General features: G+C 40.8%; 1 protein-coding gene across 1 annotated transcript in view; it reads right to left on the bottom strand.

The window, feature by feature from the left end:
* Nucleotides 1-2,084: 2,084 nt before the first annotated feature.
* Nucleotides 2,085-11,596, bottom strand: part of LOC137437132 (metabotropic glutamate receptor 8-like) — a 342,009-nt gene continuing 332,497 nt past the window's right edge. The window contains exons 11-12 of the mRNA XM_078786862.1: nt 2,953-3,202; nt 2,085-2,268 (exon numbers count right to left, since the gene is read on the bottom strand). Coding sequence (XP_078642988.1) covers nt 2,216-2,268; nt 2,953-3,202 — 303 coding nt within the window. The 3' untranslated portion in view covers nt 2,085-2,215. The remainder of the gene's footprint in view (nt 2,269-2,952; nt 3,203-11,596) is intronic.

Below are 11,596 nucleotides of genomic sequence, written 5' to 3'. Positions count from 1 at the left end.
TGGGAAATTGAAATACAGAGAAAAACAGAGTGGAGGGGAAGAAAGGGAAATCAAAAAGAGGGGGACAGACGGGGAAGGGAGGATATATATATATATATATACGTATATAAATAATATATATATATATATATATATATGGGAGAAAATGGAGAGGGGCATCGAAAAGGGTGTATAGAAGGAAGGGTGTTGTATCGTGACATATAGATGGAGAGGAGGGGGATCAGGAGGTAGAGAGAGAGAGGGGAAATGGAAATATGGAGAGAAAGAGGGGTGATGGAAAGGTGGAGAGAGAGGGGTGATGGAAAGGTGGAGAGAGAGGGGTGATGGAAAGGTGGAGAGAGAGGGGTGATGGAAAGGTGGAGAGAGAGGGGTGATGGAAAGGTGGAGAGAGAGGGGTGATGGAAAGGTGGAGAGAAAGAGGGGTGATGGAAAGGTGGAGAGAGAGGGGTGATGGAAAGGTGGAGAGAAAGAGGAGCAATGGAGAGGTAGAGAGAGAGAGGGGAAATGGAAATATGGAGAGAAAGAGGGGTGATGGAAAGGTGGAGAGAGAGGGGTGATGGAAAGGTGGAGAGAAAGAGGGGTGATGGAAAGGTGGAGAGAAAGAGGGGTGATGGAAAGGTGGAGAGAAAGAGGGGTGATGGAAAGGTGGAGAGAAAGAGGGGTGATGGAAAGGTGGAGAGAAAGAGGGGTGATGGAAAGGTGGGGAGAAAGAGGGGTGATGGAAAGGTGGAGAGAGAGGGGTGATGGAAAGGTGGAGAGAGAGGGGTGATGGAAAGGTGGAGAGAAAGAGGAGCAATGGAGAGGTAGAGAGAAAGAGGGGTGATGGAAAGGTGGAGAGAGAGGGGTGATGGAAAGGTGGAGAGAGAGGGGTGATGGAAAGGTGGAGAAAGAGGGGTGATGGAAAGGTGGAGAGAAAGAGGAGCAATGGAGAGGTAGAGAGAAAGAGGGGTGATGGAAAGGTGGAGAGAGAGGGGTGATGGAAAGGTGGAGAGAGAGGGGTGATGGAAAGGTGGAGAGAGAGGGGTGATGGAAAGGTGGAGAGAGAGGGGTGATGGAAAGGTTGAGAGAGAGGGGTGATGGAAAGGTGGAGAGAGAGGGGTGATGGAAAGGTGGAGAGAGAGGGGTGATGGAAAGGTGGAGAGAAAGAGGGGTGATGGAAAGGTGGAGAGAAAGAGGGGTGATGGAAAGGTGGAGAGAGAGGGGTGATGGAAAGGTGGAGAGAAAGAGGGGTGATGGAAAGGTGGAGAGAGAGGGGTGATGGAAAGGTGGAGAGAAAGAGGGGTGATGGAAAGGTGGAGAGAGAGGGGTGATGGAAAGGTGGAGAGAAAGAGGGGTGATGGAAAGGTGGAGAGAAAGAGGAGCAATGGAGAGGTAGAGAGAAAGAGGGGTGATGGAAAAGTGGAGAGAGAGAGGGGTGATGGAAAGGTGGAGAGAGAGGGGTGATGGAAAGGTGGAGAGAGAGGGGTGATGGAAAGGTGGAGAGAAAGAGGAGCAATGGAGAGGTACAAAGAGAGAGACAGGGTGATGATAGAAAGGTAGATAGGGGTGATGAAAAGAAAGGTAAAGAGAGAAAGAGGGGTTATATTGAGGTATAGAGAGAGAGACAAGGGAGGGAGAGGGGGGGGGAGAGAGGAGAGAGAGAGAGAGAGAGGAGAGAGAGGAGAGAAAGAGAGAGAGAGAGAGGAGAGAGAGGTGGGGGGGGGGGGGAGAGAGAGAGAGGAGAGAGAGGAGAGAGGAGAAAGAGAGGAGAGAGGGGAGAGAGAGAGAGAGAGAGAGAGAGAGAGGAGAGAGAAAGGGAAGAGAAAGGGGAGAGAGAAAGCATATAGGAATAGATAGATAGAGGATGGAGAGTGGGATAGAGAAAGATATCGATAGAGGGATCAAAGATAACTTCGACAACGATGTTCATTTTTACTATAACTCTGTTTGTTCTTTTGGCCATTTCTCCACGATAAAGGCTGCTTTGTTGCTAGGCCCAAGCCTTTAACATGTACTTTGCCATTTTGGCATTTCAAATGCAGAAGTCCAAAGCTCTTGGCAGAAAAGCAGGCAACCGTTGTCGATGGGTAGTGGATATCGCGACCAAAGGAGAAATGTCTTTGACTCCGAACCTGTGAGGTGTGCGACGACACCCTTGCGGAGATTACAAAGCACATGACAATATTCCACCCGCACATCAAACAACGTGTCTAGCGGCTTCAATCCTCCAGGAACCTTACATGAGGTGGTTGCTGTAACTGATATAAGTTGTCTTGGTGCAGGAAGAACCTTAGCGAAGTGGTGAAGTGCAAGGGAGGATGGTTACAAGAGGGACAAAAGGAAGGAGAGGGAATAACGGCAGTAACATAAGCACCAAGGCATATGCAAAGACTCACAAAATGATTCATTTGTCATGTTTTGGCCATCATTGCTACGGCATCTAAACCCTGACGACTTATATGGAAACAGCTTGTTGAAGCCAAAATATAATCTCATCAGGGACAAAAATCAACCAAACTAGAAATTTTAGAGCTGATGCTCTACCTGCATCATACTCGTACATTGCGCTTTCAAGGAACTTTCCTGCTCTTTGTTGACTCATGGAGGGATATGTCCATTGACTTGTTTTCCACCGGTGCTGTATGTTTGGTGCCAAACTCATCACTAGGGGGTTTATGGATTCTGCTCGCATTTTCCTGTCCCCTTAAACATCACACCCTCATTAAGAGTCACTTTTTCAAATAGCATCGTTATCACCTCCATTATGAGGCTCATGATTGTGATTAACGAAGTGCACATGCGCACGGGATGAGGCAGGAGGGAAAGTAAGGTCATTCTCACAAACGGATGCCACCGTCATGGGGCGACAAATGCTCTCCTTCCTATTGTAGCTCATCGATTAAGGAGTCGAAAGGTTGGATTGTAGTCAGCCGTAGCCAATTGCCCCATCCCACTCTGCCCGGCATGACTCACCGCTGTTGTCGAGGCTCTCACAAAGCTCGGTTTTCACTTCTCCATTGGGCCGTTCGCTCGCCTTTGGACCCGTCAGTTTGTTAGACATGGCGGCTGCGGTGACGACGGCCTTGAAGCTGCGCTTGCGTTTCTGGACATTCTGCTCTGGGTGAAAAATGATGATGTACACCTTGGGCATGTACAACATCCCGAGTGCCACGGAGGCGCTGAGACTCATGGAGATGGTCAGCGTCGTTGTCTGGATGTAAACCTACCAGGCAAAAGGGAAGTCAAGAGAGTCAAAACAGAGTCAACTTCACTGTACCTCCAATATGTACCAAGATGGCATTACAATTGTTGGTAAAAAATATTAATATTGTCATTATTCCATTACCACTGATAATCATATAGTGATAAAAAAACATTTTCAAAACATGCAAAAGGATGTACGGATGTTACTCCAAAAATATGTAAACAAGGTAGGGATGATCACAAGAAATGATCATGTGAAACCATCCTGAGATCTTTCTTTGAATAATGGTTGTCCCTAGAAAATACAAAGTCATATCGAACACACAAACACACACACACACACACACACACACCCACAACCTTTTCTAGGGACAACCATTATTTAAAGAAAGATAATTTTGAAATAACATCCCTACGTATATGGCAAGGATGAAACCATTACATTTTGGTGAAAATCCGAATACGGATCCGGATACGGTAAAAAAAATTTTTTACGTTTTAGTGATTCTTCACCATTGAGTGATTGGGCCAAAAACAATATATGTGACGATATTTTAAAAAGTTGTGGACGGATTATGACAAAACGGTGTGAATGAGTTGGCTACAATAACAATCCGATGAAATTTTGTTTCAGATCTGAATACAAATTCGGCCTTTCAGTGAGAAACAAACATACATGTTCAGCCTGGTGGAGGTGAGCACTCTACCTACCGAGTGCCATTCTCGTTTTAAATGTTTTTAATAATTGTTTCTTTACTTTTATAGAAATATATAGATGTTCTACTACTGGTTTACAAATGTTGTCGTACAAACTTTAGAGACGTGCTCACATTGTAGTGGTACTGTACATACTTTATGGGCAATCTAACTTTCTAAATAGTATATATTTTATGGACAATCTAACATTCTAAATAGTACATATTTTATGGACAATCTAACATTGTAAATAGTACATATTTTATGGACAATCTAACATTGTAAATAGTACATATTTTATGGACAATCTAACATTCTAAATAGTACATATTTTATGGACAATCTAACATTCTAAATAGTACATATTTTATGGACAATCAAACATTCTAAATAGTACATATTTTATGGATAATCTAACATTCTAATTTGTACATATATTATGGACAATCTAACATTGTAAATAGTACATATTTTATGGACAATCTAACATTCTAATTAGTTCATATTTTATGGACAATATAACATTCTAAATAGTACATATTTTATGGACAACCTAACATTGTAAATAGTACATATTTTATGGACAATATAACATTCTAAATAGTACATATTTTATGGACAACCTAACATTGTAAATAGTACATATTTTATGGACAACCTAACATTGTAAATAGTACATATTTTATGGACAACCTAACATTGGAAATAGTACATATTTTATGGACAATATAACATTCTAATTAGTACATATTTTATGGACAACCTAACATTGTAAATAGTACATATTTTATGGACAATCTAACATTCTAAATAGTACATATTTTATGGACAATCTAACATTCTAAATAGTACATATTTTATGGACAATCAAACATTCTAAATAGTACATATTTTATGGATAATCTAACATTCTAATTTGTACATATATTATGGACAATCTTAACATTGTAAATAGTACATATTTTATGGACAATCAAACATTCTAAATAGTACATATTTTATGGATAATCTAACATTCTAATTTGTACATATATTATGGACAATCTAACATTGTAAATAGTACATATTTTATGGACAATCAAACATTCTAAATAGTACATATTTTATGGATAATCTAACATTCTAATTTGTACATATTGTTGCGAATATGGAATTTGGCCTCCATATCCGCTTGTAAATATTCCCCTATTTTCCCCAATACTCCCCAACTATCCCCAATCCCCCATTCCCTAGTCCCATTGTCTGTAAACAACAATCAGTAGAGCCGACCTTCCCCTTTTTCCCCCATTAAATGTCGTGCCCAGGTCCACCGCACCACACGTAGACCACTTTCGGACATCTTGCTAGTTATTCTTAGTCTATGTCAGTTAAGGCCTCGTTTCCATTAATTATGACTCTTCGTTGCACCAGAATGTGATTATATGGCACCAGTAGTGAGTTTAGGACCTTTCCCATACCTCCTCCCATCTTCTTCCCCGTCTACAACAACAGAGGGGCACGGCGCTGCGCGGGGTGGAGTGTGCGTCCTCCCACCGGCTCGGTTAGCCGCCATCGACAATGCGCTCCAGACAACGCGCTCCAGACCATGCGCTCCACGGGGTTACCACAAAGGGGCTCCTTGTCATGTCAGCTCCTCGTCAAGGGCGGAGCCGGTAACCCCCCACGGACGCACCCAATGAGAAGCAACGTGCCGATTCCACGAGGCGGAGCTAACGAGCCGAGGGCGTGTCACTCCCCGCCGGATATACGCGGCCCCGCGCCGGATGTGACGGGAGATGCGCCCCCAGCTTGAGCAGACAAGTCACCATCTCCGAGCGCTGAATACCTCCCCGCATCTCTGGACCGGACCGAGTCGATTCTGACCTTTGAGCCCAGGTGCACCTGGAGCCATCGATCCTGCCTTTCCTAGCCATCAATCCCCGTGTGAGTCAGCTTTGTCCCGTTTATCTGTCGTCTGTTGGGAATAATATAAGATTGTGTCTAAGTGCTTGTCTTTCTATGTTGTACCTCTCGTCCCTGTAATCTGACCTTCCGAACGAATATAATCTCCTCCGGAGGTCTTGAGAACTGAACCCTGGGTGTCGTGTCATTTGAAACCCAGCCGTGTGTCCTTTTCCTTTATTGCCTTTATTGACCTAGCGTAGCGCGATTAGTCGACGTTCGAGTATAATCGGGTAACTTGTGCAGACGTGGTCATACCAAAACCGCTCGGTAAATAACATCTAAGCCACGTCAGTAACAATATATTATGGACAATCTAACATTGTAAATAGTACATATTTTATGGACAATCTAACATTCTAATTAGTACATATTTTATGGACAATATAACATTCTAAATAGTACATATTTTATGGACAACCTAACATTGTAAATAGTACATATTTTAAGGACAATATAACATTCTAAATAGTACATTTTTTATGGACAACCTAACATTGTAAATAGTACATATTTTATGGACAATATAACATTCTAAATAGTACATATTTTATGGACAATCTAACATTGTAAATAGTACATATGTTATGGACAATCTAACATTCTAAATAGTACATATTTTATGGACAATCTAACATTCTCAATAGTACATATTTTAAGGACAATCTAACTGTAAATAGTACATATTTTATGGACAATCTAACTGTAAATAGTACATATTTTATGGACAATATAACATTCTAATTAGTACATATTTTATGGACAACCTAACATTGTAAATAGTACATATTTTATGGACAATCTAACATTGTAAATAGTACATATTTTATGGACAATCTAACATTGTAAATAGTACATATTTTATGGACAATCTAACATTCTAAATAGTACATATTTTAAGGACAATCTAACTGTAAATAGTACATATTTTATGGACAATCTAACATTCTAAATAGTACATATTTTATGGACAATCTAACGTTCTAAATAGTACATATTTTATGGACAATCTAACGTTCTAAATAGTACATATTTTATGGACAATCTAACATTCTAAATAGTACATATTTTATGGATAATCTAACGTTCTAAATAGTACATATTTTATGGACAATCTAACATTCTAAATAGTACATATTTTGTGGACAACCTAACATTGTAAATAGTACATATTTTATGGACAATCTAACATTGTAAATAGTACATATTTTATGGACAATCTAACATTCTAAATAGTACATATTTGATGGACAATCTAACATTCTAAATAGTACATATTTTTAGGACAATCTAACTTTAAATAGTACATATTTTATGGACAATCTAACATTGTAAATAGTACATATTTTATGGACAATCTAACATTCTAAATAGTACATATTTGATGGACAATCTAACATTCTAAATAGTACATATTTTTAGGACAATCTAACTTTAAATAGTACATATTTTATGGACAATCTAACATTCTAAATAGTACATATTTTATGGACAATCTAACATTCTAAATAGTACATATTTTATGGACAATCTAACATTCTAAATAGTACATATTTTAAGGACAATCTAACTGTAAATAGTACATATTTGATGGACAATCTAACATTCTAAATAGTACATATTTTATGGACAATCTAACGTTCTAAATAGTACATATTTTATGGACAATCTAACATTCTAAATAGTACATATTTTATGGACAATCTATCATTCTAAATAGTATCTTTGGGTAAATGTGCTTGGCGGCCCCGCCCCCATCAGCCTAATTGACAGTTGACAGGCTGATTGACAGCTGCTGACCTCTGATCCATTCCTATTCCTTTACAAAGGAAAGCAGTTTTGCGTAATTATCGTGGAATCCTTTCACGCTATTAAAATTATGAGAGCAAAGGATGCAAGTAAAAGTTGATAGCATTCCTATTCCCAGTAAAACTTTGTCGGATGGTACCAGAGTCATTGGTAATAAGTCGGAAATACACCGTCTGAGGATAATTATTGTGATGATGATCGATTATTATGATGAACGAGAAGATTTTCCGGTTTTGAGTGATGTCGCTCTTTTCCTTTTTTCCTGCTTTTTTCCCCTTTTTCCATGGTCTGGAGTACTGAGAAGTGATCCCTGCCGAGACAATCAGCTGAACAGACAAGAGGTAGGCTCTCATATGTAGCCTAAGCGACTTTTTGGAGAATATACTCCAACTTTAGTTTTGTATATAGCGGATGGGACCGACATTTCTTTCCGCGACATCCCGACATAAAGAGTACTAGGCACATTCTCTGATTTTCTGATATCTCATAACAATACCAACAACTAGAACGGCACTCGGTGGAGCAGATACCTCTGCAGGCTGAACAGTTTAGGTTTTGTACCCCATTGATAGGCTGGATCTGAATCCGAATCCGATCCAAAATCGAATCGGCTTGTTCTTGTCACCAAACCAACTCGTCCACCAAGTTTCACCCGACACCAATCATAATGTTTGGAATATCGTGCTGTATGTATATCGTTTTTCGATATCTCTCAATGGTGACCTTACAAACTTATCAAATCTGGATCTTCATCAAAATTGAATCAATTCGTCCTTGTCACACATTCAAACTGTCCAACAAGTTTCATTCGAATCTGTTCATAATTATTTGAGATATCCTGCTCACAGACAGACAGAGACAGACAAACAGACGTGAAAGTAACCTCCGTCCACCTTCAATGGCAGAGGTAATAACAACAGATTGTTATTGTTATTACTTCAATGTAATCTTACTATAATTCATCAAATGTCCGTCCGCCTGTCTGTCCGTCCGTTCCCAGGTACCACAAAAACGGCTGAACCGATCGCAACGATATTCTGGGTGGGTAATCCTGGGACCCCCTGGAGTAAAATAGGCCATATTGTTTTTCCAATTTCAGCTTTGGTATCCAGCATTTTCAGGTTTGGACTCCCGCATAACGTTATTGTCCCGGGTACCGCAAAAACGGCTGTACCGATCGCAACGATACACCTCCATGCCCGTGGGATTCCCACTGGTGACCCACTAGTTATTACTCATACCACAAACAGACAGGATCACTGTAGAGATTGGAGGTGCACAAACGGTCCTCAAAACACTGAGAGTCAGACCTTGAACTTTGGAAGCAGCCACAGTTGTAGCAAACACTGAGCTGCAGTCACAGATAAACTGGTCACCATGAGACTTCACACATCCACTGCGCCTCTCAATGAGCAAAGGTCTCGGTGAAACGAAGAACCATGGAGTAGCACTTCAAGCGAAAACCCCTCTTGGGGCCCAAACCCAACACCAACACAAACACAATAATTTTCAACCATGTTTTCGATCCAGGAAATGGACAACAGATGCCGCACACTCAAAGAGGCTGGAACATCTCACTGAAAAATAGATGGAATGAATCATTGAACAAGGGGCTACGTCAAGGGAGTCACTTTCTGCTTCGCCTAGCCTGACACAGCCTTTGATTCCTGTTCGAAGGTTTTACAATGAATGTTTAATCCTGAAGAAGCTCAGGTCCGAGCTCTTATACCCGATACTTCCTCAGCATTGTGCATCAGAGATGACGCAGGAAGAAAGCTGCTGGGAACAACAAGGAAGCCGTAATCCCAAGGTTAATGGTGCTCACAACCTGCAAGAAACTTTGAATTGTATAAGAATAACGGGAACACGCACAAACACGACCTTGATTGAGTAGATATAGCGACCATTAAGCCAACCCAGTGTTAAAATTGGCAAATCATGTTCAGTCTTGCCAAGCACTATTCCTCCATCCAAAAGGTGACCTTAATAATGGATGTTTTTACAGATTGCGGCATCTTTATTGGAATTCTGGTCATATAGCATGCGACATTCAAGAGACGGAACTTTCAAGGCCGATTTTGTCGTCGTGGCCTCGCTTTTGCCGTGGGGCACAATTCGAGTCTCAAAATTATATGCTTTTCTTTTTCCCCCACACCGTTCTCAAAGTGTTCAAATTCATGATGTGGAACGGATTTCATTTCATACATTACAACTGGCGTTCCTTGGATATATAAATGTGATACCGATGTAGGAATACAAGCTTCTCTTTTTGTTTCACACTCCATTTGATGAACATGGAATGTAATCGTTCCGCAACCATCCTGGCCTCTGAAACCCGCTTCAGTGATCCGTGCTCTTTGTGCTGTCGAAATTGCAAACTCGCTTCAAACGGGAATATTCAACACATAATTAGCAGCACAGTCAAGGTAATTATAGACAAAAGGAATGAGAAAAACAATCTCACAAATAACAAGGAAAAATAAACTAAAGCTCTGATAAGAAAGGTAATTGCAAAGAAGCAAATAAGTGAAATACAAACAAAACCACGTGGTATAAAACAATCCCCAAAAACTTTCACTGATCAGTTTTTGAAAGGATATAAAACGTAACAAAACAAAGGAGAAAGACAACCAAGAAATGGTTTGGAAATGTAATAAAAAAAAGAGCCAAAAGAACAGTCAATTCCAATTGCATTGAAGATCCAAAAAGAATGACTAGACATACAAAACTATCATGTCCACCATAACAGCAAAAAAAAAAAACATAAAAAGGGATTTACAAAGCGGAAGAGTTAATTTTAACACCTCAATATCTGAGGTGTGTTCCGTTAGCAAGTGGGTTGCTTCATTCCAGGCTCTCAAGCAAATATTCCAACGGAACGGAGCGCTCGGCACAGCTTAACGACGTGGCGGTCGTAGTACTCAAACAAACGTTTCCATGAAAACAATGCTATCGTGGTACTCCAACAAACGTCTCCATGGAAACAATGCTATCGTGGTACTCCAACAAACGTCTCCATGGAAACAATGCTATCGTGGTACTCCAACAAACGTCTCCATGGAAACAATGCTATCGTGGTACTCCAACAAACGTCTCCATGGAAACAATGCTATCGTGGTACTCCAACAAACGTCTCCATGGAAACAATGCTATCGTGGTACTCCAACAAACGTCTCCATGGAAACAATGCTATCGTGGTACTCCAACAAACGTCTCCATGGAAACGATGCTATCGTGGTACTCCAACAAACGTCTCCATGGAAACGATGCTATGGTGGTACTCCAACAAACGTCTCCATGGAAACAATGCTATCGTGGTACTCCAACAAATGCTGTCTGGGCCAACATTTTCAGTTTTACTCGATCTTCTTGTGAAAACGTTACCAAACAAAGCGATTGTGTTATCAGCGGCTACAGAGTATGAGGAAGAGGGAAAGAGATAAATAAATGGAGTCAGAAGGAGGATCCCCCCACCGAGCTTGTCTATGCACCCATCATTGTTTACATTTTGTGGAGGGGTTAGGGTTATTATCATATTCAACCCGAGTACGGCGGACATTTTTGCTAACATAATGAAGCACTTCTCTTAATCACTTGTTCCACTTGTTGAGCAGCCAGGTGAGTGGTTTGCAAAGTGCTTCATACGGAACGACTGGCTTGGAAAGCGATAGCAAGCTGCTTATTAACGGAACACCCCCACTCCCCCATGCCCCCCCCCCCCCATATCAATCATGGGGTGGTACATAGTGGACTAGCATCCCGAAAGTTGTGGATTCAAATGACCTGAAGGCAGCAGTATGAGGAGTTTTGATTGAAGCTTCTGGAAAACTAACTGGTCTTGGGAGAATTACCCTGTCAGAAACAAATTGTCAGCAAAAACCCATCTGGCTCATGAATGACCTTCGAAGAGGACTAATATTCTGGGTCCATAATCTATATGTGATACCAGTCCACACATTTTAGTTAA

Source organism: Myxine glutinosa, chromosome 11 (genome assembly GCF_964187855.1).
Source record: "Myxine glutinosa chromosome 11, kmMyxGlut1.1, whole genome shotgun sequence".
NCBI lineage: Eukaryota > Metazoa > Chordata > Myxini > Myxiniformes > Myxinidae > Myxine > Myxine glutinosa.
This window is presented reverse-complemented; position numbering and strand designations above follow the sequence as displayed.